General features: G+C 67.8%; 3 protein-coding genes across 8 annotated transcripts; 1 reads left to right on the plus strand and 2 right to left on the minus strand.

Annotated features, from left to right (window-relative positions):
• Window positions 1-79: 79 nt before the first annotated feature.
• On the minus strand, window positions 80-9,739 carry CLASRP (CLK4 associating serine/arginine rich protein). Of its 6 annotated transcripts, XM_075490117.1 has the most exons (21): window positions 9,550-9,739; window positions 8,812-9,041; window positions 7,539-7,636; window positions 6,920-7,021; window positions 6,016-6,095; window positions 5,676-5,760; window positions 5,129-5,274; window positions 4,927-5,023; window positions 4,629-4,707; window positions 4,348-4,421; window positions 4,094-4,135; window positions 3,708-3,935; window positions 2,726-2,977; window positions 2,098-2,277; window positions 1,964-2,003; window positions 904-964; window positions 762-820; window positions 635-681; window positions 456-538; window positions 264-288; window positions 80-166 (listed from the first exon to the last, which is right to left on the minus strand). In XM_075490117.1, exons 2-21 carry the CDS (start codon window positions 8,908-8,910, stop codon window positions 124-126), a joined length of 1,920 nt encoding a protein of 639 aa, XP_075346232.1. In that variant the 5' UTR covers window positions 8,911-9,041; window positions 9,550-9,739; the 3' UTR covers window positions 80-123. The 6 variants fall into 6 exon arrangements, 1 of the variants encoding a protein (XP_075346232.1); XR_012773690.1 differs by lacking the exons at window positions 80-166; window positions 264-288 and having other exon boundaries at window positions 503-538; window positions 1,960-2,003; window positions 9,550-9,642; XR_012773693.1 differs by lacking the exons at window positions 80-166; window positions 264-288; window positions 456-538; window positions 635-681 and having other exon boundaries at window positions 783-820; window positions 3,727-3,935; window positions 9,550-9,642.
• Window positions 9,740-11,442: 1,703 nt separating this feature from the next.
• On the minus strand, window positions 11,443-17,730 carry RELB (RELB proto-oncogene, NF-kB subunit). The gene is given in 13 exon segments (XM_075490021.1): window positions 11,443-11,693; window positions 11,695-11,869; window positions 12,143-12,220; window positions 12,371-12,439; window positions 13,441-13,656; window positions 14,159-14,263; window positions 14,649-14,780; window positions 14,897-14,988; window positions 15,224-15,381; window positions 15,799-16,283; window positions 16,699-16,738; window positions 16,945-16,998; window positions 17,579-17,730. Coding segments are annotated over 10 exon segments (1,605 nt in total). The 5' UTR covers window positions 16,267-16,283; window positions 16,699-16,738; window positions 16,945-16,998; window positions 17,579-17,730; the 3' UTR covers window positions 11,443-11,581.
• Window positions 17,731-17,892: 162 nt separating this feature from the next.
• CLPTM1 (CLPTM1 regulator of GABA type A receptor forward trafficking) lies at window positions 17,893-26,687 on the plus strand. The gene is made up of 14 exons (XM_075489993.1): window positions 17,893-18,022; window positions 18,118-18,224; window positions 20,534-20,657; window positions 20,982-21,140; window positions 21,699-21,816; window positions 22,535-22,620; window positions 23,068-23,188; window positions 23,483-23,727; window positions 24,119-24,212; window positions 24,761-24,951; window positions 25,035-25,130; window positions 25,399-25,534; window positions 25,760-25,927; window positions 26,199-26,687. Exons 1-14 carry the CDS (start codon window positions 17,960-17,962, stop codon window positions 26,399-26,401), a joined length of 1,911 nt encoding a protein of 636 aa, XP_075346108.1. The 5' UTR covers window positions 17,893-17,959; the 3' UTR covers window positions 26,402-26,687.
• Window positions 26,688-27,151: the final 464 nt, after the last annotated feature.

Genomic DNA, 27,151 nt, shown 5'->3' on the forward strand with positions numbered 1-27,151 from the left:
CAACCCCCTTTTTCTGCCCTTTTCTGACCAGAATTACAATTTCTCTGGGGGAGCGGGAAGAAAAAAAAAAAGCCCAGGATTCAGGTTTTCCATCTTTATTTGCCGTCAGCGGAACCGGCGCCGTCAGTGCCGGTAGTGAGGGCTCCGGGAGCGGGACCGGGAACGCCTGCGGAGGGGGGGAGAGGGGGGGTTGAGAGTGGGGGTCCCCGGGGAAGCCCGGCCACGGGGACCCCCCACCCGTGGGGTGGGAGAGGGGGACGTACCTCCGGGAGGAGCTGTATTCCCGACCTGCAAGGCAGAGGGGACGCGCTCAGGTGACGCCGGGACCCACCGCAGCCCCCCCTTTTCCACCCTTTTTTCCCCAGCTTTTCTTTCCCACCCCTCAAAGCCCTGATGATGGGGGGGAGGGGCTCCACCGAACCCCTTTTCGCCGCCCCCCTCACGCCGGCACTCACCGTAGCGTGGGGAGGGGGACCGGCTCTGCCGGCTGTACTGCCTCTCCCACTCCTCCCGCTCCTTCTCCCGGCGCTCTCTCTCCCTGCCGAGAAATAAAATGGCGGTGGGGGGGGTTATGCTGCGGCCCGGACCCACCGGATCCCACCAGATCCCACCGGAGGGGCGGGAGAGGATTTACTTCATGCGGATCTTCCGGGCCATGGCCCGCAGCTCGTCCTCCCGCTCCTGCAAGAGAAGAATCTCCCGTTAACCGGCTCCATCCCGGCACACGGTGCCAGCCGGGCTCTCCCCGCGCCCTCCCCTACCTGTCTCTCGTGCTCCTGTTGCAGCATTTTTTCCTGCGCCGCCTTTTTATCGGCTTTAACTATAAAAAAAAAAATACAATAAAATGGGGAGGGGAGGCTGGGAGGGGGGCGGGCGCAGCGGGGGGACGTGGGTGCCGCTTACACTGCCGGTTCAGCGCCTTCTGCATGCGCAGCTTCAGCTTCTCCTGCGGCGTCAGCTTGGGCTGCAACCAAACCGGAGCCGCGTGTGAAGGGAGGGGGACGAGGACACGGTGCAGCCACGCTGGCCCGGCCTGGAGGCCCCCCCGCCCAGGCTCCCCCCACCCCACGGCGGACACCGGCTTCGAGCGCCAGCCGGCCTTGCCGCGGTGACAGCGACGTTTCTGTGCGCCCCCTGAGCCCCTCTGCGGGGTCCGGGCGTCCCTGCCCACGTCGCGGGGGGCTTTGCTCGTGCCCCGCGCCCTGTCCCCAAGCAGCGGGGACCTCGCGCGTCACCCGTGGGTGCTGTGGGGACAAACGCTGGCGGATGAGGGTGGCGTTGGAAGCGTGAGCCGCTCCCCACCAGAGCACCCGCGGCCTCGGGAGGTGGCACCTGCGACCCGGGGACGCTGGGGGACACGCGGGCACGGCCCGAAGGCACCTGGGGACCCCAGGGACAGGGTGGCCTGGGGACACAGGGCGGCTGGGGACAGCCCGAGGGCACGGGGAGGCTCACGGAGCCGGAGAGGACGTCCGTGCCCCACGCCCCGTCAGCAGCCCGGCCGCCCCACTCCGAGTGGGGCGAGGGGCTCCCCCAGCCCCCTGCCACCACCTCCACCTTCCCCCCCAGAGCAGCACGAGGACCCGCCAGGCGCGGGGACAGCCACCGGCCGCGGGGACAGCCACCGGTGACAGCCCGGACCCAGCAAAGCAGGGCAGGCAGCCCCCGGCTTCGGCGCAGACGGCACCCAGCGCCAGCCGGATCCCGGGGGTCCCCGCTCCCCCCCACCCGCCCGGAGCCGGGACTGCCCCGAGCGGCCGTGGCCCCGCTCCCGCCCGGCAGCCCCCCAGCTCCAAGGAGGGAGCGGGACCTGCGCCCGGCCGAGGAGGGGGACGCAACGGGTCGCGGGGCGGGGGGGACCCGGCGTCAGTCCCGGCACCTCCGCCAGCCCGTCCACCACCGTGTCCCTTAGCCTGCTCTGCAGTGATGCCAATTAAACAGGTGAGGTTAAATTCTTACTGACTTTGGCAGCTCCTGTCTCTTTACCAGCAGCAGTGTCAGCCCTAAAAGGGGGGAAAAAAGAGCGGGGGGATCAGCGCGGGGGGGTGACCCCCTCCTCACCCCCCTCCGGTGCCCCCCGCCCTTCCCCTGCCTCACTTTTTCAGTTTCTCCCCCACGGCGGGCGACGCTGCGGGCCTCGGCGGTTTCTCTCGCACCGGAGACACCGACTTGCTGCGGCTCCGTGAATCGCTGGGGCTTCGGCTGCTCCGGCTGCTGCTCCAGTGTCGGCTGGACCTGCCGCCTCGCCGGTAACGCTCCCCGGACCTGGAACGGCTCCTGTGGATGGGGAGTCAAGGAGGGGGGTGTCGGGGGGCACCCAAAGGCTGACTGGGGCCCCCCCACCCCAGCAGCGAGCGGAGATGGTGCTGGGGGAGCGCGCAGCGTCCCGCAGCCCACGGGGTGAAGCCACCCGCTAGCAGGGTGAGCGATGGGATTATTTTCCCCTTTATCTAACGCTGGCAAGACCTTTTTTGGATACGGGGACCAGTGTGGGACTCCCAGTAACAAACTGGGACCAGTCTGGCAATGGCTGGAGCACGAAGTGGAAGGGAGAGGCTGAGACACGTGGGCTTGTTCAGCCCGAAGAGGCGGCAGAGGGGACGGTACCGCTGCCTCCGGCTGAGCGGGAGGGCGACGAGCCACCGGCAAAACTCACCACGGAGGAGCCCAGTGAAGAACTGGGGCGAAATGGGCAGAAACTGGGACAGCCGAGGGCAGAGCTCACCTGGAGCGGCGGCGGGAGCTGTAGCGATACCCCCGGTCGGGGGAATAGGATCTGGAGCGGCGCCGGCTGTCCCGCGAGCCCCCTCCCGAGTAGCGGCGGCTGCGGCTGCGGGAGCGCGAGTACCGGCGGCTGTGGGAACGGCAGTAGCGGCTGGAGCGGTGGTAGCCGCCGCCTCGGTGCGAGCGGGAGCTGGAGCGCGAGCTGGAAGACGAGGAGGAGGACGGGGAGGTGGAGGAGGACGAGGAGCGTCTCCTGGAAGGGACAGACGGGACGAGCTGTTGGCACGCAGGACGAGCGAGGAGGGGCTGGGACCCTCATTGTCCCCAGCGCTGGGTGGCACCGCACGGCAGGGGCACGGCCGGACCCGCGGGTGCTGGGGGCTGAGCCGTGAGGAGGGAGCGGGCACCTCTCCCCTGCCCCACGCCAGCAGCGTGCCTCCGGGCACAGCCGGAATGGCCCCGGAGCCGCTCAGCCCTCTGCCAAGGGCCTCCTCTCGGGAGGCAGCAAGCCCCCCGGACCCCCAGCCGTGCCGGGAAAGGAGCCACGACGGCCACCCCGATTCCCTCCCCGAGCTCTCCAGGAGCCGGCAGACACTCTCGTTCTTTTAGGGCAGGAGGTGTCTTGACTCACACCCAAATTCCAGCCCCCCAACCCTGCCCGTCTCCAGGAAGACCCGGAGATGCCACGAAGACCCTCTCTGAGCTGGCGAGCCGTGCCCCGGCACCGCAGCAGAACCGGGGCAGGCACACGTCCTGCACGGTTCCGTGACGGAGAACCCACCCGCTCCCTCCCACCACGTTCCCCCCCCTCGAGAAGCGCCAGCAGCCAGGCCACGGCATCGAGAACATCCCCTGCCAGCGTCTCCACGCAGCGCCGGCCCGGCTCCGTGCCCGCGAGGGGCCGGGCAGCTCGCCTGGCCCACCGCCACCGCGCCTCTGCGGGTAAGGGTTGGGAAAGCGAGCCGGATGGGAGAGTTACCGACCGGGACGAGGTGCTATGACCTGCCGCGGCGCTGCCCGGCTGCCCTGGGGCGGAGCGCTGTTTGCCGAGTGCGGTGGCTTTTCCGGAGACGCCGACGGCTTGCGCGGATGCTGCTGCCGCTTCCTCGTCGCTGCCGCCGAAGCTGGTGATGAAAGTGATCTTCTCCTCGTGGCCGGGAGACGGGGTGCGGGAACGGGAGCGGGATTCGGAAGTGGATTCCGAGGGGGAGCTGCGAGGTGGCAAGGAGGGAGGCGGCGTCAGTTGGTGAAAACGCTCCCTCCCAAAAACCGCGGGTGCTGCCAGGTTCCCCACCGGCTGCAGGGACCCGCAGGAAGGGGACGTCCCCAGCCTGGAGAACCCGCTCGTCCCAGGGCTGCGGCCGCTCACCGTTTGTAGGGGTCGTAGGTGGGGCTGTCTCTCCGTGCGTAACTGCGAAAGGAGCGAGCGTTAGGGAAGGAGAAATCAGGAAATCAGCGGGACGTCACCAGGGGACGGAGCCCCGCGACCCCACGCAGGCTGGCACGGGCACGGACGACGCCCGGGACGGAGCAGGGAGGAGCAGCCTGGGAGGGATACGAGCGGACCAGGGCCGTGGCCGAGCTCTGGGAGCCCCGTCTCTGCTGCCGGGCCAGGGAGCTCACCTGGGCGGGCTGATCTTCCTCCCTTTCAAGCGTTTCTCCCTGAACTCCCTCCTCTGGCGGCGAGAGCGACGGCCCTAGGAGAGCAGCCTGAGCTAAGAGATGGCACCGGCCCGGGGGAAGCCGCCCCGGGTGTTTACGGGCCCCCCCTCGGGAGGCAGAGGTGCCTCCGTGAGCATTGGGGGGCCAAGGCGCCCGCTCGGCCCAGCCCGGTGCCCCGGGAGGCTCCCGGCCGGCGAAACCTCGCAGCGGGACGGGGCAGAGCGTGCCGGAGCTCCCCTTACCGAGTACATGGCCTTCTCCTCTTCCAGGGCTTTGGCATTTTTAATAGCTTCCGCCTCCTCTTTGTCCTTCCGCAACATCCTTTTTCCCCCCCGCCAAAAAAAGAGAGACCCTCAATAAGAGCCCATCGGCCAGCACCCAGAAAGGGAGCCTGTGCTCGGGGGAGAGGTTTTTGGGGGCCCCCATCCTAGAGACAGCCACGTCCACAAAGGCTTCAGCCCCCAGTGAGAAGGGGAGGCCCCGGCGAGGCTCTGCTAAGGTCCTGGGGCTTTCCCCGGCTGTCCCGGCCGCCAGCCATACCTGACAAAGTCCCCCTCCGCCATGCCGTACGTGGTGGCCTGCTTGTTCAGGTCGGCCACCTGCTCCTGGTTCAGCTCGTCCACGTCCACTTCCACATCTGCAGGCAGAGCGCGGGCAGCTCAGCACACCCCCAGCCCGCCGGGGCGGCAAGGCAGGGCTCGGCACGCCTGCCGAACCGGGGGAGGCAAGGGAGGGCCGTTACCGATATCGGGGATGACTTCGTCTTCGTCCGTGTTGCTGTCTTCCTCGGAGTCTTCCTCCTCCCCCCGCTTCTCCAAGGAGTTCTCGAGCTCAGCCACGGTGCTGTCCTCGTACGTGTAGCCGATAGAAGCCTTCTTCTCCGCCAACCTGGGCACAGACACGCTTAGCCCCTGCCCGCCTCTCCCCTCCAGCGCGGCAGCTCCGCGTCGGGCAAGAAGGCATCAGAGCCGAAAGTTTCCTCGGGAAGAAACCAGCCCTCCCTCTGCCTCCCTCCTCAGCCACCACAGCTCCGCTCGGCCCCAGGGCAGCCTCGCGGCCGCAGCGACAAGGACAGGACGGACATTTCAGCAGGGACAACTTCAGAGCGTTGCCGAGAGCAGCCGAGGGAGGATAGTGCAGCCGGTGGCTGCTCCGTCCCACCCCAGTAAAGGGGAAACTGGGACCGGTTGAACAGTGGGTGTTTCCGAGGCCGTGGAGCCGCAGTCCCAGCATAGCCCCCAAGGACAGGGACGTGACAACCGTCCTCTGTCACCTCTTGTCACACTCACTTCTTTTTCTCATCTTCGTTTGGTTTCTGGAGTCCCCCGTAGAGCTCGTCAATGTAGATCTGGTAGAGACACTGCTCCTCCGAGACTGCAACCACACAGAGAAGTTACCAGCTTGCTTTACGCCCACTTGAGAGAGAACAGCTCAGAGAGCTGATTAACCGCAGCTCGTTAGCGGGGACGCGGCTCCCCCAGCGCTCCGCCACCCCCAGAGCGGGGACAAGACCGTCCCCTCGCCCTTCGGCTGGCGCCACGTCGAGCCGTGCCCTGGACGAGCTGGAATCGCGGGGGCTCGCCCTGTCTCGGCGCAGCCCCGACCCTCCCGCCCGCACGAGACACTTACTGCCGGCAAAGTCGTTCTGCACCAGGCCTCGGTACCGCTCGTAGTTGCACTTCCTCTCATCAGATTCCTGCTCGGGGGAGCTGGAAAGGAGGAAATCGCAGCCGTCGGTGCTCACGAGCCTCTGGGGAGATGGAGGTTCCCCTCTCCCCGAGGGATTTTGGACGGTGGAGAAACCACAGCCCCTTTTGGCTCGGATTAGCAAGATCAGATCCCTCGCTGCGTGAAGAGACTGGGGCTGGGGTTTGCAGGCGGGGGATCACATCCCGGTCCGGGATTCCCTCAAAAACCCGGCAAAGGGACCGAACTCCTCTCCGGAGCTTGCGCCGAGGCCGGAGAGGGTAAGGAGGTGCCGGAGCAGCATCGAGCAGGGGCAGGAAGGGAACGTGGCTGCTCTCCACGGCCCCAGCCCCAGCCCTGGGGGCAAATCTGCCCTCCGCCCCGTCCCTGCTCAAAGCAGGGCTGACTACAGCAGCCCGCTCCAGCTGAGCATCGCTCTCTCCAGAGAGAGAGACCCCACCGGCCTCTGGGGGTTGCGTCGGTGCTTAATTAACTCCCTCGCTCTAATTTTGGCCTTGTCATCGCACCCTCTTACTGCAAAGAGCTCAGCTCTGTCCTCTCTAACTTTTTAGGTACGGAAAAGCCGCTGTCGGGTTTCCCTTCGCCCCGTGCTCCAGCCCTACCCGTCCCTCTGCGCTCGCTCCAGCTTATCCTCCTTGTACTGGGATCTCTACACTGGTCCCAGTCTACAAAGCAGCCCTGCCCGCTCTGCAGCGACCCCAGCCAGGCTCGCAGGTGACGCTGGCTCCGAAACCTCGGCCAACCGCTCCAAAACAGACCCGAGAAGGCCTGATCCGGACCCGGCAGCTCCCGTCGAAGCGGGGTGCCCCGGCGCCCCACGGCTTACATGGGGTTCAGCAGGGGCGGGGTGTACATGGGGATATAGTCCAGGTGCGCCCGCACGTCGAAGCGGTCGATCATGTTGTTCGTGTCCCCCTGCCAGGGCATCCTGCGGGGAGAGAGAGGTCGTCAGGCCTGGGGGACAGCCGGGAAGCCCCCCCGGGAGGAGCAGGGCCCCCCCAGACCCGCACAAACCCCCCCTTCGAGCACTGGTGGGCACGCTCGGCTCTCCTGCATTAGTCACTCCCGAGCGGGGAGGGGGGAAGCAACTCGTTTGCCGCAGCAGCGTCTCCTAGAAGCTCTGGGGGAGGAGGAGCCGAGTCCTTTTTAGACAGCTTTGACGAGCAGAAACCGGCCCAGATTTTATTTCCCAGGGCGGAAGGGACCCGGCTGCGCTACGAGGAGCCGAGCAGCCGGGGACGTGCCGCCGGCTGGGCAAAACCCCCCCGCATTCCCCCCCTGAACCCTCGCCGGCGGGCTCGGCACCTCTCAAAGACTCTGCGACTGCACGAGAGCCCCCGGAAAAGGTGACGGTTTTGGCGAGGCACCGACGGCTCCCCCCGAACCCCCTGGGGCTGCCCGGGGAGCAGCGGGAGACGGCTCCCGCCCCGCACGGGGCTACTCACATGTTGACGGGGCTCTCGGCAGCCAGCGCGACGGCCGAGTCCAGGTGGACCTTGCAGGCCCGACCGTGCACCTGGAGAAACTGGGCCGGGTCCTTTTTCTAGGAGGAGCAGAAACCCCCCAGGGTCAGGGGAAAAAAAAAAAAACAAAAACGAAAAAGGAGTAAAAACCCCAAGGGTTAGGAAAAAGGGAGCAGGAGCCCTGAGACTCAGGGAAAAAGGGGAGTCCTGAGCCTCGGGGAAAAGGGGGAGCGGGAGTCTCGGGGAAAAGGGGGAGCCCTGAACCTTGGGGAAAAGGGGGAGCCCGAGCCCTGAGCCTCGGGGAAAAGGGGGAGCGGGAGTCTCAGGGAAAAAGGGGAGCCCTGAACCTTGGGGAAAAGGGGGAGCGGGAGTCTCAGGGAAAAGGGGGAGCCCTGAGCCTCAGAGAAAAGGGGGAGCGGGAGTCTCGGGGAAAAGGGGGAGCCCTGAACCTTGGGGAAAAGGGGGAGCCTGAGCCCTGAGCCTTAGGAAAAAGGGGGAGCCCTGAACCTTGGGGAAAATGGGGAGCTCAAGCCTCGGGGAAAAGGGGGAGCCCGAGCTCTGTGCCTTGGGAAAAAGGGGGAGCCCTGAGCCTCGGGGAAAAGGGGGAGCCCAAGCCCTGAGCCTTAGGAAAAAGGGGGAGCCCCGAGCCTCCAGCACTGGAGAAAAGGGGGAGCCCCGAGCCTCGTCTCAGGGAAAAGGGGGAGCGGAAGTCTCAGGGAAAAGGGGGAGCGGGAGCCCTGAGCCTCAGGGAAAAGGGGGAGCGGGAGTCTTGGGGAAAAGGGGGAGCGGGAGTCTCAGGGAAAAGGGGGAGCTCAAGCCCTGAGCCCTGGGAAAAAGGGGGAGCCCTGAGCCTCCAGCATTGGAGAAAAGGGGGAGCCCCGAGCCTCGGGGAAAAGGGGGAACCCCAAGGAAAAGGGGGGGAGGAGCCCTGAACCTTGGGGAAAAGGGAGCGCAGGAGTCTTGGGGAAAAGGGGGAGCAGGAGCCCCGCGTCTCGGGGAAAAGGGGGAGCCCTGAGCCTTGGAGAAAGCGGGGGGCACACAGGGGGCTGTTTTGCCTGGGGGGTCCCCCGGGAAGGCAGCCGGCAGCGAGCGCCGCAGCTCCTTTACCCATCCCTCTTCCACCCCAAAACGAGCCGCAAAGCGCCCGGACGGTTCCCAAACGCCCCAGGTGCGCCCCGAATCAGGGCCCATCGAGGGACGGCGTGTGGGGGGCCACCGCTGTCCCCGGGGAGGGGACGAGGCCGGGGACACTCACGATCTTCTCGTAGTACTCCCTGCGACGCTCTGCTCGCTTCTTGTAGTCCACCATCATCCCCCGCAGCTTGCGCTCGTGCTTGCGGGCTTCGTGCCACATCCTGGCGTCCCCCCGGCTGCCACCGGGCCGGGGGAGCTCCCACCGGGCCCCGAGGAGGACGAGGACGAGGAGGAGGAGGAGGACGAGGAGGAGGAAGAGGAGCTCCTGGAGCAGGGACGGCTCTTCCCTGCCTGGGGGTGGAGGGCTGCGTTAGGGGACAGGGCGGGACGTGGTGGCCAGGGGACACCTGGCAGCGATACGGGAAGCGGGGGGGGGGGGCACCCCGGGGTGACGGGGAGGGGACACCGGGCACCCCGGGGAGGGGGGAGGGCAGCGGACGGGGGGGGGGGGGGGGGAGGAGCCCCGGCACCCGGGGGGGGGATGGAGGGCGGGGGGGGGACGGGACACTGGGCACCCCCGGGGCTGGGGAGGACACGGAGATCTCCCGGGGCGGGGGGGGGACGGACGGGGACACCGGGCGCCTCCCAGGGCTGGGGAGGGGGGAGACACGGAGACCCCGGGGCAGGGGGAAGGGAGAGCCCGGGGCACAACCCCCGCAGGAGGCCGGGCGCGGAACCCCCTACCACGCCCACCGTGAGTGGCGGCCGCTGCTCCGGCGGGCGGGGGGGACCCGCCGGAGGATCGCTGGGGGGAACGGACACACGGGGGGAGGCGGCCCCGCCGCCATTAAGCACTCACCGCCGGGCCAGCGGCCATACAGCGACCCGGAAGTGGAAGTGAGGCGACGGGGGAGGGGTCGGAGGAGGGGGCCAGGGCGCTGCGCATTGGGGCAGGAGGATGACGTAAGGAAGGGAGGGGCCAGTGGCGAAGGTGCGCGGTCCCCGAGTACCGCCCCCGGGGGGCGGGGCCTGGCGATGGAGGCGGGGCCTGGGGCTGGGCGGGGCAGCGGGGGCTGGTCCCAGTCCCCGGGCTGTACTGGGACAGGCTGGTCCCAGTGCTCATCCCAGTCCCCAGGCTATACTGGGACAGGCTGGTCCCGGTGGTGGTCCCGGTCCCAGTCCCAGTCCCAGGGCTATACTGGGCCATGCTGGTCCCAGTCCCCAGGGAATACTGGGCCAGGCTGGTGCCGGTACTGGTCCCAGTTTCAGGGTGATACTGGGCCAGACTGGTCCCTGGTACTGGTCGCAGTCCTTGGGCTATACTGGGATAGGCTGGTCCTGGTGCTGGTCCAAGTCCCCAGGGGATACTGGGCCAGACTGGTCCCAGTCCTTGGGCTATACTGGGCCAGGCTGGTCCTGATGCTGGTCCCAGTCCTTGGGGGATACTGGGCCAGGCTGGTCCCAGTGCTGGTCCCAGTCCCAGGGCTATACTGGGCCATGCTGGTCCCAGCCCCTGGGGGATACTGGGCCAGACTGGTCCCTGGTACTGGTCGCAGTCCTTGGGCTATACTGGCATAGGCTGGTCCTGGTCCAAGTCCCCAGGGGATACTGGGCCAGACTGGTCCCAGTCCCAGGGCTATACTGGGCCAGGCTGGTCCTGGTGATGGTCCCAGTTCCAGGGTGATACTGGGCCAGGCTGGTCCTGGTGGTGGTCCCAGTCCCAGGGCTGTACTGGGACAGGCTGGTTCCTGGTGCTGGTCCCAGTCCGTGGCAGCTACTTGGCTAGTCTGGTCCCAGTCCTTGGGCTGTACTGGGCAAGGCTGGTCCTGGTGCTGGTTCCAGTTCTAGGGGGATACTGGGCTAGGCTGGTCCCAGTCCTTGGGCCAGCCTGGTCCCGGTGCTGGTCCCAGTCCCAGGGCTATACTGGGCCATGCTGGTCCCAGCCCCTGGGGGATACTGGGCCAAGCTGGTCTTGGTGCTGGTCCCAGTTCCAGGGTGATACTGGGCCAGCCTGGTCCCAGTGCTGGTCCCAGTGGGTGACACTGGGCCAGACGGGTCCCAGTCTTCTGGGCTGTACTGGGCCAGCCTGGTCCCGGTGCTGGTCCCAGTCCCCGGGCTGTACTGGTCCCGGTGCTGGTCCCAGTCCCCGGGCTGTACTGGGCCAGCCTGGTCCCGGTGCTGGTCCCAGTCCCCGGGCTGTACTGGTCCCGGTGCTAGTCCCAGTCCCCAGGCTGTACTGGGCCAGCCTGGTCCCGGTGCTGGTCCCAGTCCCCGGGCTGTACTGGTCCCGGTGCTGGTCCCAGTCCCTGGGCTGTACTGGGCCAGCCTGGTCCCGGTGCTGGTCCCAGTCCCCGGGCTGTACTGGTCCCGGTGCTGGTCCCAGTTCCCGGGCTGTACTGGGCCAGACTGGTCCCAGTGCCCTCCTGTTGCTGGATCGGCCCCAGCGCCGGGGCGTGGCCGGGGCTTCCCAGCGGGGACTTCCACTGGGAACCAGTTCTCCCAGTAGCCCCAGTGTCCCCTTCCCGCTCAGCCCCCCGGGGCAGCACCAGGCCGGCGATGGTGTCCATGGCTTTATTCCCCCCGTCCCCGGCGCACAGGGACCCGCGGGATCGGGGCGGTGGCACGTGTCCCCCCCCCGGGGGCCACCCCGAGCCCCCCGGGGCCACCAGTGGGTGCCCCCCCCTATAAATATAGTGCAAAGCGGCTTGAACTGGGGGGGGGGGGGGGGGGGGGGTGCCCTTCCCGGGGGGCTCCGCGCCGCCCCGGCGGGGCCAGCCGGCCCGGGGCAGGGGGGTGTGGGCACGGGGAGCCCCCCCAGCTCGGGGAGGGGGGTATTGGGGTGCCCCAAGTCCGTGCTGGGTTTTTGGGGGGGGGGGGTGGTGGGGGGGGGCTCAGACGTCCCCGAGGCGCAGGTCGGCCTCCTTGTAGTGCCCGGGGAACATGTGGGTGCCCACCAGGCTGGCGGTGGGGTGGGGGTCGGCGGGGGGGAAAGGGGGGGCGCGGGGGGGGGGAGCCGTAGGGCTCGGCCAGCAGCTCGGGGCCCAGGCAGGGCGGGAAGTCCGTGGGGGGGTACGGGGGGGGCAGCCCCTCGCGAAGACCCGGGGGGGCGAAGGGGACGTAGAGCTGGGCCAGGGCGTCGAAGGGCTCCGCTTCCCCGGCGAAGAGGGCGAAGGCGTCTTCTGGGGGGGAGGGGGGAAGAGAAGGGTTTTTTTTTGGGGAGGGGGGCTCTGGGGGGGTCCTACCGACCCCCCCAACACCCTCCTGAGGGAACAGCGAGGCTGGGGGGGGGGTCCCCAGGGCCAACTCCCAAGTCTGGGAGGACCCACGCAAGGGGGGGGGACGGTCCCAACCCCAGGGTGACCTCGGCCAAGCCCCCCCCCCCCTGCCAGCCCCGGGTGCCAACAGGGTCCCAACCTCCGTCCCCCACCGCGTCCCCCTCCCCGGGGACCCACCTGCCGCCGGCAGCGGCGCGAAGTGATCCATGTACCCCGGCGGCTTCTTCCTCCTCTTGGCTTCGATCCCGTACGGGTCTGCGGGGCCGGGGGGGGGGACGCGGGGTGAGGGGAGCAGCACGGCGTGGGGCTACCCCCCACCCTGGCCTGGGGAGGGGGATCCCCGATGCTGGGGTGCCCCCCGTGAAGCTGTCTCCCCTCCCTGGGGGGGTCCCTGCCGGCACCCACCTGAGCCCGAGAGCTCCTCCAGGACGTCGGGCATCCCCCGCTTCCGCTTCACGTTCACCCCGTAGGCGTCTGCGGGGAGCGGCGGGGGGGCTGTGAGCGCCAGGGGCCCCCCCACCCCGGGTCTCCCCCGTTAGCCTTGTCCCCAGCCTGGCCCCAGCCTGGAGAGAGCCCTCACCATCCTCGTCCTCGTCCCTCGTCCCTGCCCCAGGCGGCCCGCTGCCATCCCACGTCCCCGTCCCGCAGGCCTTGGCCCCAGCCCGGGTGGGCTGTCCCCGTCCCCCGGGCCACATCCCAACCCCGGGCTCCTGTCCCCACTCCGTGTCCCCATCCTGGGGACCCATCCCCAGTCCTGTGGGCTATCATCACCATCATCATCACCCACAGGGTGTCCCCAATCCCTCTCACCCCGCTCTTGAGTGGCCCGTCCCCATCCCACGTGGGCCGTCCCCATCCCAACCCCGGGCTCCTGTCCCCACTCTGTGTCCCCAACCCTCAAGCCTTGTCCCCATCCTGGGGACCCGTCCCCAGTCCTGTGGGCTATCATCACCATCATCATCATCACCCACAGGGTGTCCCCAATCCCTCTCACCCCGCTCTTGAGTGGCCCGTCCCCATCCCACGTGGGCCGTCCCCATCCCAACCCCGGGGTCCTGTCCCCACTCCGTGTCCCCAACCCTCAAGCCTTGTCCCCATCCTGGGGACCCGTCCCCAGTCCTGTGGGCTATCACCATCATCATCATCATCACCCACAGTGTGTCCCCAATCCCTCTCACCCCGCTCCTGAGTGGCCTGTCCCCATCCCAACCCTGGGCTCCTGTCCCCACTCTGTGTCCCCAACCCTCAAGCCTTGTCCCCATCCTGGGGACCTGTCCCCAGTCCTGTGGGCTATCACCATCATCATCATCATCACCCACAGGGTGTCCCCAATCCCTCTCACCCCACTCTTGAGTGGCCCGTCCCCATCCCACGTGGGCCGTCCCCATCCCCCGGGCCACATCCCAACCCCGGGGTCCTGTCCCCATCCCGGTGGCCTGTTGTCCCCCTCCCCGGGCGCGTGGCCGCGCGGGTACCGTGGTCCTTGGGCAGGTAGGTGAAGCGGAAGGACTCGCTGCAGACGCTGTCGGTGAGCCGCTGCAGGAAGACCTCCACCTCCACGGGCTCGGCCAGCTCCAGGTGCTGGTAGGGCGGCGTCTTGAAGACGATGGCGACCTGGCGGTGCACGTCGGCCTGCGAGAAGTCCGCCCGCGCCTCCCACGTCTCCTTCCGGAAAACCACCGCGATGTCCTCTGCGGGGATTGGGGGGCGGTGTCAGCGAGGCGGTGGGGTGTCCCCCCTCCAGCCCTCAAAGTCACCTACCGACACTTGGGGTCCCCCCTCCAGCACCCTGAGGTCCCCTCTCCTGCACCCAGGTCCCCCCTTCCTGTCCTCTACACCTCCCACAAGCACTCAAGATCCCTCCATCGTGACGTGGGGTCCTCTCTCTGGTGCTGGGGTCCTCCCCCTCCAGCCCAGGGGCCCTTCCCCTACAGCAGAGCGGCTGGGAGGCTGCAGGACCCCCTCGGTCCCCCCTCCAGCACCCATGGTTCCTCCTCCGGCACCCAGGGGTGTTTAGGAGCCCAGGGGAGGTGGCAACTCCCAGCTCCCAACCCCATTTAGACCCATCTCCAAAACTTCCCAGCAGCTCCAGCATTCCTCCCCCTCCTTCACCCCCATCCTGGCTTCCCGGGGGGTAATTTGGCCCCCGAAGATGCCCTCGGGGTCGCGGGGCTCCCAGCTCGCCCCCGGTACCTTTCTGGACCTTGTCGCAGAGCAGGTAGAGCTCCTCGCCGCCCGTACAGGGACCGCTCTCCTTGTTCATCCGGCAGATCCGCAGCTCCGAGGTGTTGGTGGACTCTGCGGGAAGCGTCACGGCTCAGGCTGCGAGCCGGCAAGGCGGCTCCCAAACCGCCCGGCATGGCACCGGGACCAGGCATCGGACCGGGACAGGGCACCGGGACCCGGCTCGGGCACCGGGGACGTTCCCGTCGGCAGCGTCTCTTCCCAACCAGCCCTTGCGCAGGGTACCGGCCCCGTGGGACGCAGGTGACCGTCCCACCCCGGGCATGGGGGACAAATCCCCACCGGCCATGTGGGACCAACCCTGCGGCCTGAGCCGGGCCCCGGTGAGAAACCAACTGGCGCAGCCTCACCACCCTTCCCATCCCGGAGCAGGGAGGGCTCTGGGGGTCCGTGGCCCCACCGGGGACATGAAGCCCCCCCCCCCCCCCCCCCCACGTACTCTTGTCAAAGATGGGCTCCGAGAGCACAGGGCTGAGGTGCCGTGTCTGCCCGGAGCTGTCCTTGTAGGAGGCCTGGAAGCAGATCCTCACCACGTTCATGTCCACCTCCTGATGGTTCTTGAGGGAACCGGCTAAGGGAGAGGAGAGGGGACGGTCAGCGGTCCCACGTGGCGGGGTTAGGGACATCCCCACGGATCTCCCACAGCGATGGGGTCCCCAGGAACGGCTCCGCTTGAGCCCCCCCCACCTTTGAAGGGGTCGATGCCCAACTGCAGCTTCTTCTCTATCGCCACCTCGATCTCCTTCTTCTTCACGCACTGGATGCCCAGGTTGCTAAAGCTGCCGGGGAGCAGAGACGTGCTGGGGAAGCGGCTCCCCCCATCCAAAACCCCAGGGGACCCAGGTGTCCCGCCCCTCCCAGCCTCCTGCTGCCCAGGGAACCCCCCAAAAAACAGCCCTCGTCCTGCCGGCGCCGGCTTCAGCATGAGCCGATGCCGGTGACCCGGTGCGAGGTCTCTGCCCCGGCCCGGCGCAACTCCCTGCCGGCAGCAGGACTCATCCTGGCGTCGCGTACCTGTGCTTGGGGTTGGTCTGGGGCTTGAGAACGACCTCGCAGAGCCCGTTGCTGCAGTCCTTGCCCACCAGGCCGTGGGGGTGGACGCGGTAGGGCCAGTCCTTCCACACCAAGCACGCCGTCACCTTCACCTCGGGGATCATGTGGCAGTTCAGCAGCTGGGGAGACGCGAGCCGTCAGCGCCACCCTGGGTACACCAACACGGGGGGGCCCCACGCCCAGAGACGTGGCGGGGGGGGGAATAAACACCCCGGGATGGGCTCCAGCACCCACTCGGGTCCAACCACCCCCCACCCACGAGGCCCTGGCACCACCCCACGGGGGTCGGGCACCTTTCAGTACCCAGCTGGCACCCGCCACGCCAGGGAGACACGAGCCCTCAGCACCCCCGCAACACGGGAGACCCCTACGCCCAAGGACGGGCACTGAGCACCCCAACACCTGCGGGGGTCCCGCATCCCCCTGCCACCCACGGGGCTCTGGCAGCCCCCCAGCACCCTTCTGCCACCCCCAAGCCTCAGCCTGCCCGCCCTGGGCTGCCTTCGAGCCGGGCACCGGCCACGCGGCACGCTCACCTCGATGGCCGGCAGCGTCTTGCTGGCATCGGTGCTGCTCTCGCCCAGGATGCTGCCGGCCGAGCGGCCCTCGCACTCGTAGCGGAAGCGCATGCCGCGCTGCTTGGGCTGCTCCGTGATCACCAGCTTGGGCGGCTCCAGCAGCTCCTCCAGCTGGTCCTTGCCGTGCCCGCCGGCCGGAGACCAGCGGTGCCGCCCGCCAGCACCCGTCGTGTCCCGCGGCACCAGCTTGGGTGACAGCGAGAGGGTGCTGAGGCTCTGGGCGAGCTGCGGGGACCGCGTGTCGGCCGGCAGCACTGTGGTGCCGTAGGGTGCCAGTCCGGCCGCCAGCGGACAGGGCTCAGCCGGGTGCAGCGGCCGGGTGGCTACCACAGGGCTGGAGCCACGGGCCACCAGCTTGGCCGAGCCTTTGGACAACGCTTTGGGCAGGACGGGGGCCGGATCCGGCTGGAAACCGTCCTCCTTCATGACCTCTTCGATGATCTCTGCGGGATGAGGAGGACGTCAGGGCAGCCCCGGGACGGGGAGGACCCCGAGTCCCCGGTGAGACCCCTCTGGGCTTGCCGTGAGCCCCTGTTTGCCAGGGGAGGGGACAGGACCGGCCGGATCCTGCCTCGTTTCCACCCTCAAATGCCTCCTTTGCGCTCAGGACAGAGGATGGAGCAGCCACTGGGCGGGGGGGGACAAGACGCCCCTGGACCACATCACATCCCCATGGGGGGTTTGCTGCTTCACGGCACACAGCTCTGCACCCTAAATCCGGGTCACGGCCCCGGGGAGGATGGATTGGGCCAGTCCAGGCACATGGCGGGGAGACGGACCCCATTGCTGGCTCTGTCACCTGAGGCTCCGGGGTCCTGCTCTAGCTGAGGCGCCCCAAAAACGTGTGGCAAAACTTACCGGCTGCCCGCGTACCCCGGGATCCACTCACCTAAATCATCTGCAAAGGCAAAAAACGCTCCCTGAGTCCCCCTCCAGCACCTCGCTGAGCCGTGGGGTCCTGGAGGGGGACCCCCAGCCTGCAAGGGCCAAGCTGGGATCTCCTCTGGTCCGGGGGTCCCAGCCCCCCGTGGAGCCCCCCCACCGCAGGGTGTGTGACCGGGAGGGGACAGCGGGATCCAGGGAGGGGGGGGGAGGGGGTCTTACCGGTCACGGGTGCGGCGTGCGCCATGGCCAGGCCGGGATCCTGGAGGGCAGCTCCTGTGGGGACATGCGACCGTCACCCCACGGAGCAGGACTGGGGTCACTGTGTGTGTGTGTCCCCCAGTTAAAGGACCAGAGCCCCCCCAGAAGAGGGATCAGGGCATCCTCAGGATCACCCCCCCCTCCCCGACAGAAATCAGGCGATCCCCAGGACCAGGACCCCCCCAGCCGGGATCAGGGGGTCCCCAGGACCATGACACCCCGCCGGGGACAGGGCCTGCCCCCCCGAGGAGGTGTCAGGGGATCCCTAAGACCCCCCCCCCCCCCCAACAAGTACCTGCTCCCCTCTACCCCCCCAGGGCGGGAACCGGGGGTCCCCGGGACCACGCCCCCCGCCGGTCACCGCCCTCCCGGGCAGGGATCGGGGGTCCCCGGGGTCACTCCCCCCCGAAGGGACCGGGACCCTCCTGCCGCAGACGCGGCTACCTTAGCCCCCTCCCCCGGGTAGGCCCCGATCCCTCCCTCGCAGCAGGTCCCGGTTGTCCCCCCCCCCGAGGCGGGACCCGGCCCCCCCCTTCCCAGGGCAGGCCCCGCTTCCTCCCTCCGGCCCCGGGGCAGGGCCGGGCCCCGCGCTCACCGAGCGGCAGGGCCATGTCCCGCCGGGGCCGCCGCCGGTGCCGGTGCCGGTGCCCCCCGCCCGCCCCCGCCCGCCGCCGGAGCCCGAGGCCGCGCGGCCGCCGTAGCTGGAAATCCCCGCGCGGGCGGCGCCGCCATTGGCTGCGGCCGCTGAGGTCACCGCCGCGGGGCGGGCCGGGAAACCCCGCGCGGGTGGCGCTGCCATTGGCCGCCGGCAGTGACGGCGCCGTCGCGGGGGCGGGGCCGGGAGCCACGGGGGGGTGTGTGTGTGTGTGTGTGTGTGTGTGAGGTTCCTCGCCCCGCCCACCCCGGCCACGCCCCTCGCCGTCACGTGCCCGCCGCGGCGGTCTCGCGAGAGCGGCGGGAGCGGCGGCGCAGGAAGATGGCGGCGCCGGGAACGGAGGTGGCGGCGGCGGCGGCGGGGCCCGCGCCGGGCCCGGGGCAGGTACGGGCGGGCCGGGCCCGGGGCTGGGGAGGCCGGGCCCGAGGCGGGGGATCCCGCTCTGCTGACGGTGCCGTGCGTCCTCCTCCTCCCCGCAGGTGACCAGCAATGGGAGCGCCGGTGGCGGCGAGGCGGCGGCGGCCGAGACGCAGCGGCAGCAGCCGGCGCCCAACGCCTGGCAGGTCATCAAAGGCGTCCTCTTCAGGTGAGCCCCCCCCCCCCGGTGCCACCGGCCCAACGTCCTCCCCCGCCGTGGCACCGGGGCTGTGCCCCAGCCCGCCGTGGCGCCGGGGCCCCAAAACCGGGGGGCGCGGCGGGGTCCCCGGGGCGTGGGAGGCCGGTGCTGCCCGTCCCCACATCTTGGGGGTCCTGCCGGGGGAGGGAAGCCCGTGGGGCTGTCCCTCGTGGGGCTGTTGCCCCCCCGGGAGCTCTCCCAGCGCTCCGGGCTCTCGAGCTCCTTCCCGGTTTTTCCCCGGACGCCCGGGGCCGGGCTCGCCCCGGGCAGGGGCAGCCGACGCGTCCTGGGCTCCTCCGAGGAGCCGCCGGCTCTCCCTGCGCCTCGCCGCGGGGGATCCAAAGTCCGCGCCGTGGCACGGACGACTGCCAGCGTGGTGCCGAGCCCCTGCCCCGGGTCGCTCCCGCTTCCGTGAGGAGGGGATCCCGATCCCGCGGGGAAGGAGAAGGTCAGGGCGTTTTCGCCGGCACGCCTGGAGCCGGCGTCGTGCTGTTTGGATGCGCTGTTCCTGGCCTCGCCCACGTTGCGGTGAGGAGGCCGATGCCGGAGCCGGCAGGTCTCAGCTCTCGGACCGGTGCTGCCGAATGGGTTGTGAATCCCTTCCCGGAAGCCGTGACTCCTCCTCGCATCTACGAGCTGCCTTCCCGCTCCGCTTCTCCTCTGTCTGTCTCCTCCTTCCCATCCCACCGAGGGCAGGTTTCTTCCTTTCCAAAGCACCGTCTCCCCCGGCAGATCCGGTGTCGTGGCCGGCGAAGCCAGAGGGAAGAGCGCAACGTCGTCTCATCACCGACAGAGCCGTGCCTTTGGAAGCGCTTGGAAATATTCCACCCGTTGTGGTCGGCTGGCAGAGGAGGCGCGAGGGAAAACTCGCACCCACGGGGGGACGGCAGCCCCGTCGCCTGGCCCCGAGCGGGTGACGTCCACGTGCCGCAGGCAGAGTGTGGTGGTTTGGTTCCCGAAACCTTTGGAAGAAGAAATGTCCTCTCAAGTCTTTCCTGAGCAAACGGCGATGTTCTGAGCCACGGATTTACGACCGCTGATGAGGCTGCAGAAGAGCCGGCGGCGCGGGCTCTGTGCCGAGCCCTGTGTGCTCCCTCCAGTTCGGCGGCGTGTCCAGGAGCGCTCGGGGAGACTTGTTTGGGCTCTTGACCTTTCCAAAACGCTGCGGCTTGGCCTAACGAAGAGTTATCCTGAACTAAATCTCGACCTGGGGTCTCTGGAGTCTTCCGCCCACGGCATGGAAGCACGGCCATGCCCATCACTTGTCCCAGGACGTTGTTCGGTCGCTGGTGCTGCTCGCCGTTCCCAAGCTTGTTACCCGGTCGGTCTGTGCGCAGGCTGGGCGGGGGAAGTCTGATTTAACGGCACCTGGGGCATGTATGAAAGGCTCTTCACGCTTTACCTGCAAAGAAAAACAGAGCCGGAAACCCTTGTACCTCAGGACGCGCTACTGAAAACCTTTCAAAATGGGGGAAGAAGGCTCGATTTCTTTTAATGCACTTAAACGCTGGTGCCTGGCTTGGCTCGCAGAGGGCTGCGGAGAGCGTGCGGAAGGGACCTGTCCCGGTCTCTGCGCTGGGAGCAGCCCGGGGAGCTTTGGAGAGCGATTGCAGCTGCGTGCCGGAGGTCGGGAACCGTCACGGCCGCAGGTTTGGAGGTGCCGAGCGAGCCGGGGGCTGCTCTGGGCTCTGCTGGAAGGTCTCTGCGTGGCCGGGAGCACGCCGGGCTCTGCCCCTCGCTCGTTGGGTGACGCTGTTGGTTCTGCCAGGCGTGCGTGGGAGCCAGCCTTGTCCTGTGGCTTCAGCGTCTCCTTGGTTCGGCGTCGATTCGCCTATGGAGGGCTGGGCACCTCGCGTGCGTGACTCGGGGTGTCTGCCAGGATCCGGGGACGCCCCGGTGTCCCCGTCCTGTGCCAGGGACGCCTTGTACACCCGTTAGCAGCCTTCTCCGGGATGCCTCAGAGCGTGACTTTCCCGCTGTGTCTTTGGGGCGAGCTCCCGGTGCCTTTGCTCGCTTTTGGTGTGCTCCCGCCGTGCCTCGTGCTGGATCTGAACTGGCCCAGAACAGTTTGCTCTGGCCGGCGCCTCTCGCGCGAGGGCAAACACCTGCCGTGACAGAAGGCGAGTTTTGAAACGCGGACTCGTCCATCCGGCACTAACGATTTCCCCCCTCCCCGCCCCAGGGAACGGGGAGGGGGTTTGTTCGCAGGAGGCCATGTCCGATTCGGCTGGGGAGGGCGGCTAAAACGCCTGAGCGGCTTCTCCCCCTTCCTCCTGCAGGATCTTCATCATCTGGGCCATCAGCAGCTGGTTCCGCCGCGGGCCGGCGCCGCAGGAGCAGAGCAGCGCGGGCGGGACGCCGCGAGCCCCGAGCCGAAACCTCTTCCCCAAGGACACTTTAATGGTAACGCCGGCAGAAGCTGCGCCATCCCGTCCTGGGTGACCGGCAGCGTGGTGACCGCGCGGTGGCTCTGTGGCTGGACCTGCTGCTCTAGCGCTGAGCTAGATTTTAAATCTAACGGAGCGAAATCGTAGCTTTGCCTGTGGCTGCGGTGTCCTGGCTGTGTGGCGTCAGCCAAGAGTTATTTCTCGGGCTCACCGGAGTGCCGAGCCGGTTTGGGAGGGAATGCTGTGGCACCGTACGGCAGAACGGGAGCGGTTCGGGCGCCGGTATCTCGCCGTCGGGCTGAGTTGTCCACGGGCAGCCGACGTCCTCCTCTCTCCGCAGGACCTCTACGTTTATATCTCGGAGCACGAGCACTTTACGGACTTCAACGTCAGCTCGGCGCTGTTCTGGCAGAAGCGGGATCTTGTCTACGGGGACTGGACCAGCGGGGAGAACGCCGACGGCTGCTACGAACACTACGGGGAAGTCGACATTTCGCAGGTGGGTGCGCCCGCTGCTCTTTCTGGGAGGTTTGAGGCTGGGTGGGGGATCATTGAGGAGCTGGCGGGGATTGCCAGGACCGTGCTCAAAGCCATGCCGGGAGCTCTGAGTGCAGCTGAGGCGCGGAGCGGCGTTGGCTGCCGCAGCGCGTCCCTGCTGTCACCTTTATCCGTATCCCGTTCGCTTCGGGCGGTGGGTGAGACCCTGCGGAGCGGGCTGGTGTCTCTCCAGGCGGGCTGCGGAGGTGACGGGGCTCGAAGCCATCGTTTTGGTGACCAGTCGTTAAAGGCTTCAGGTTTGCCCTGAGCCGTACAGCAGCTGAGGTCTGCTCCGTCACAGGGCGCAAGCCGTAGGCGTGCTGCCCTCCGGATGCCGTGAGGGAGCGGCTGCTTCTTCACGCTTTGGTTTCCTACGGGGTCGATGGCTGCGGGAGGACGTTGGCGTCGGTGCCGGGCGCTGTATGAACGCAGGCGCCGAGGCGGTGACCGTGGCTGGGAGACGACAGCCGTGCCGTGACCGCATCCGACTCGTAACCGCCTTGTCGGGGTGTGATTTCAGAGCGTCCAGCAGAACGGCTCCATCTACATCCACGTGTACTTCACCAAGAGCGGCTTCCATCCCGACCCCAGGCAGAAAAACCTGTACAGGCGCCTCGCCACGGTCCACACGTCACGAAGTACGGCCCGGGGCAGGAGGGGTACAGCGTGGGGCGGCCCCGGGGTGCTGCTGGGGAAAGGGGCGCCCCAATTCTCGTGTCAAAACGGGAGCCCGAAGGAGTCAGGCTGAGCTCTGGCTTTGGCTCAGCGAAGGCAGGTGCCTGAAGGGGAAGATTAGGGCAAATATCTGACTCCCCGCGGCCTCCGGCGCGCTGGCTCGGCTGCTCCCCGAGCTGGACGTTTTCCCCACTTGGAATTTGTCTTTTGTGAACCTACGGAGGGAAAACCTCTTTAAATCTCTGCGAGTTCTTGGTTTCTGTCCACGTTGCGCGGGAGGGGGGTCCCTACCTGTACGGGGAGTGCGGAACCACGTCGGCATTGAGAAGGGGAAGGAATTCCCACGTTCAGGTCTTCCTGCAGGACAGGAAGATCCAGACACTTCATCTCACAGGTGCTTTCCTCCAACAGCGATGTGATTATCCCAAAGGTTTGGCTGTTAAATCTGGTTCGTTGTCCCCAAACTACACAGCCTTTCCCTTTGATAACTGGAAGATCTGTGAGACGGTCTGGATTAATTTGTTCTGGGGGGGTGATGTGAGGGAAACGGGCTTCTCCCATCAGCTCGTGCCTGTCATAAAATGTCCTGCTCCCCTCCTGGCAGGCCGTCACCTCCTTAGATTTCCTTCCCGACCTTCTTGGGCGGAGCTGGAAATGTTCTCCTCTCCTCTTCCCTTCCAGTGATCAACAAATACAAGCGCCGGCGGTTCCAGAAAACCAAGAACCTCCTGACGGGTGAGACAGAGGCAGACCCCGAAATGATCAAGGTAACCGGCTCTTCCTTTTTGTGTTGTGGGGTTTTTTTTGTTGGTGGTGGGGTTTTTTTGTTTGTTCCCCCCCCCCCCCCCCCCCCCGGATTGGCCAAACTCAGGCCTTCCTACGGTCGCAAAGCTGTCGGGAAGTGCCACAGAGGATTCCCCCTTGTCGTGGTTTAACCCCAGCCGGGGTTTAAACCCGTGGTTTAACTCCTATCCCAGCCAAAACCAGCACGCCCCTCTTGCCTGGGACACGTCCCTCCTGCTCCGCAGAGGAGGAAGAGGAGGATGATTTCCTTGTAGCATTTCTGGGTCGGGAGGGTTGGCTCTGCCCCTTCCCGCTCCCCGCCTTTGCTGCCTTGTTTAAGGGGGGGACGGCGGTCGAGGGCTGACGCGGGGCGAGGTGGGGGGACGCCAGCCGCCGTGCCGGTGACGGAGGCGGCGGTATTCTCGTTGCAGAGGGCGGAAGACTACGGTCCGGTGGAAGTCATCTCGCACTGGCACCCCAACTTGACCATCAACATGGTGGACGACCACACGCCCTGGGTGAAGGGCAGCGTGCCACCCCCCCTGGACCAGTGTAAGGGCCGGGGCGCGCCGGGGCTCCCCCGCTCCGAGGGCGGCTTTCCGGGGCTGGCCCTGCTGTCCGCTCTCCTCGGAGGACGTGTTTGGCTTCCTGGGGGGAACGGGGGCTTGTTTCTCCGTCGTCAGCGTGACCCCCTACCTCTCCGGGAGCTTGCGCCGGGCCGGGCCGGGGTTCGGCAGCCTCTCGGTCTCTCCCAGGTGGCTGCCGAGGGGGATGACGGTGACGGCGGCTCTCGCGGCTCCCTGTCGCCTGCTCAGCCCTTCCCTCTGCTCTTTCCCCCGGCTCCAGATGTGAAGTTCGACGCCATCAGCGGCGACTACTACCCCATCCTCTACTTCAACGACTACTGGAACCTGCAGAAGGACTATTTCCCCATCAACGAGACCCTGCAGCGCCTGCCCTTCCGCCTCTCCTTCTGCCCGCTCTCCCTGTGGCGCTGGCAGCTCTACGCCGCCCAGAGCACCAAATCCCCCTGGAATTTCCTGGGAGAGGATCTCTACGAGCAGTCGGACGAGGAGCAGGACTCGGTGAAGGTGAGAGCCGCTCGTGAGCCTGCCTCCTCTCCTGCTCGCCCCCGTAGATGGGGACCTCTCTTTCGTCGCAGCTCCTTCCCCCGCGTTTCACGACCGTCCCTGGCCTCGCTGGAAGAGCGTTCGACGCCCGTTCTTCGTTGCGATCGCTCCTTATTAACTACCTTTGCCATGCGAAGAGGGAGGGGGTGCGCAGGCACCTGCCCGCTGCCTGTCTTGGCTACGTTAGGGGGAAGGCAGCTTGGAGGCCGTAACGATAGAGAGGAATTAAACCCCTCGTCCTCCTCGGTGCTCCGGTGCCCCGTGACCGGCTGGATCCTCCTGGATCCTCCCCGTTCACCCTGGCGTGCTGGCTGGGACGGAGCCTCGGAGAGGTTTTCGGTGCCTGTTCCAGGTTGCTCTCCTGGAGACGAACCCCTACCTGCTGGCGCTGACCATCGTCGTCTCCATCGTCCACAGCATCTTTGAGTTCCTGGCCTTCAAAAACGGTGAGCGCCGCGGCAGAGCCTCGGGGATCTGCGGCGAGGGGAAGGACGCGAAGGCGGTGGCGTGGCCTAAAACCCTCTCCCCGTTCCTGCCTCCGCCTCGTCTCGTTCCCGCGGCGGTGGCGGAGCAGACGTCCTCGTGCTGCGGCGCGGTTGCGGCTGGCTGAACGCCACGTGCTGCCGCGAGCCTTCCTCTCCCCGGCTGCGACATCTTCAGCAGCCTTAGCCAAATCCAACCGCCTCCTGGGCAGGCTGCGGCCGCTGTGGTGCGCGGCGAGGCATCCGGCACTCCTCGGCCGCGCTCCTCCGTGCCGCAGAGCCGATTTGAGGGCAGAAAGACGGAAACTTGTGGTTTTCTGGGTCCCCGCTGCCTGCGCCGATGCCAGATGGCGCTTTGTGGTGTCTGCTCGGCTCTGGCAATCGCACCGCTCGCTCGTCTCGCTCCCTCCGCCGTGGCGTGTGCCACGGTAGCTCTCCGGAGCTTCCAGCGTGGGGCGGGGGGGTTCCCCTTCTGCTCCGGCAGGGTGATGGCTTGGACCCCTTCCCGACAGACATCCAGTTCTGGAACAGCCGGCAATCTCTGGAGGGGCTCTCCGTCCGCTCCGTCTTCTTCGGCGTCTTCCAGTCCCTCGTCGTCCTCCTCTACATCTTGGACAACGAAACCAACTTCGTGGTGCAAGTCAGCGTCTTCATCGGGCTCCTCATCGACCTCTGGAAGATCACAAAGGTCATGGACGTCCGGGTAGGCAGCCGGCGCGGCCGCAGCGGGGTTCCGGCAGCGCCCGCAGTCCTGCTCGGTGACGCCTTTCCCCTCTTCTTTGGCAGCTGGACCGCGAGAACAAGGTGGCAGGAGTGTTTCCCCGCATAACCTTCAAAGACAAATCGACCTACATCGAGTCTTCCACGAAGGTGTACGACGACGTGAGTCGGGGGGGCGAGTGCCGGGGACAGCGCGGCGCTGCCGAGCACGGCTCCAGCTGGCTGCCGGCTTGGCCGAATGTCTCGGCACGCGTCTCCTCGCTTCGTCTTCCCCAATTCCCCCGGGATTCACCCGGGACGGGGCAGGCGGTGAAATGAGCTGCCGGCCCTGCCCAGCCCCTCCTCGGTCTGAGACGTGGGAGCCGGGGCAGCGCCGGGCCGGAGCTCTGGCACGTTCCCGGCTAATTTTTGGCTGTCGCTGCCTCCCCAGATGGCTTTCCGGTACCTCTCGTGGATTCTCTTCCCCTTGCTGGGCTGTTACGCCGTGTACAGCCTGCTCTACCTGGAGCACAAGGGCTGGTACTCGTGGGTGCTGAGCATGCTCTACGGCTTCCTCCTGACCTTCGGTGAGTGCCGCGCTCGTGCCGGGAGACGCCGAAAATCCCCCCTGACGCGAGGAAGAGGAGCGGGGGGGCCGGGTTGCACCCTGGGGGTGCAGCTTTTCCTCTGGGGCTCCTTCCCGCTCCGCCTGGGCTCCCCGGTTTGTGGTGGTGGTGGTGGTGGGGGGGGGTGTCTTGCCGCTACCGGCACGGCTTCGTTAGGCTAACGAGGAGCCCCCCACCCTCCCGCAGGCTTCATCACCATGACCCCCCAACTCTTCATCAACTACAAGCTGAAGTCGGTCGCCCACCTGCCCTGGCGGATGCTGACCTACAAAGCCCTCAACACCTTCATCGATGACCTCTTCGCCTTCGTCATCAAGATGCCCATGATGTACAGGATAGGCTGCCTGCGGGACGGTACGGCGCGGCCTGGGGGGGTCGGGGGCCCCGGGGGGGGGCCTGGGGGTCCCCCTTGGTGCTGACGGGGGTGGGCCTGGGCCCTGTGGGTCCCTCTTGGTGCTTAGGGGGGTGGTCCCAATCCCCGGGGGTCCACGCTGGCCCCTGCGCCCTCCCTTCCGCCGCTTATCGCCCCGTTGCCCCCCAACTCTCCAGGGTTGGGGGGGGACACACCCCACTTCTGCCCCCCCCCCGACCTTCACCCCTCTCTTCTTCCCCCTTCCCGCTCCAGACGTCGTCTTCTTCATTTACCTCTACCAACGCTGGATCTACCGGGTCGACCTCACGCGCGTCAACGAATTCGGCGTCAGCGGGGAGGACCAGGTCTCCCCCAGGCCCCCCCTGCCCGGCAGCCCCCCCACAACGCTGCCCGCCGGGGTCCCCCCGACCCCCCCGGGGGAGGAGAAACCACCAGAGGACAAGAAGAAGGATTAACCGACCCCCCCTCGCTCGGTTTTTACCAAACCCGGCGTCCTCGCCGGGCACCGGATGGGGGGAGCGGCCGTGCCGGGTGTATTTTTCCCCCCCCTCCCCGTCACCCCCGGGATTGGGGGGTGGGGGGGTGGCCCCCCGGCCCCCCCAGAGAGCGGTCGGGGCCCCCCCCGCTGTGTTTCACGTCCCCCTGGTCCCGTCAGCGTTGTGCGCTCCATCCCATTGTGCCGGTGTGTAGGACAGTGTCACGGCGTCGCCTCTTCCATAAAGAGCTGATTGAACCCCAAAACCCACCCTCCCGCCTCGCCTCTGGGGCCCCCCCTTCCCCCTTGGGCTGCCCCCCTATTTCGGGGTGCCCCCCTGTAGTCTAACGGGCTGGATAACACCCCCCCCCCATTTGGGGGTGCTCCCCCACCAAAGAGGGGTGGGGGTTCCCCCTTTGGGGCCTACCCCCCCCCCCCAGGGATGAGGCAGGCAGGAGGGGGGCACCCTGAACCCCCCTATTGGGGGCACCCCCATGGGGGGGGGCACCCCTTTCCCCCTGGGGGGGGGGGGTCCCGGGGGTCCCTCCTGGGGGGGGGGGGGGAGGGGGTCCTGGTCCCGGGGGTCCCTCCCGGTGTTTACCGGAGGGGGTGGCTCGGTCCTGGGGGGGGGGTGGGGGGGATTTTGGGGGTGCCCCGGGGGGGCCCGTTCCGCCCGTCACGGGGCTCCGGTGGCGGCAGCGCCTTGCGGCCACGCGCTGCGGAGGTTCCG

This window comes from Mycteria americana, unplaced genomic scaffold (assembly GCF_035582795.1).
Source record: "Mycteria americana isolate JAX WOST 10 ecotype Jacksonville Zoo and Gardens unplaced genomic scaffold, USCA_MyAme_1.0 Scaffold_43, whole genome shotgun sequence".
NCBI lineage: Eukaryota > Metazoa > Chordata > Aves > Ciconiiformes > Ciconiidae > Mycteria > Mycteria americana.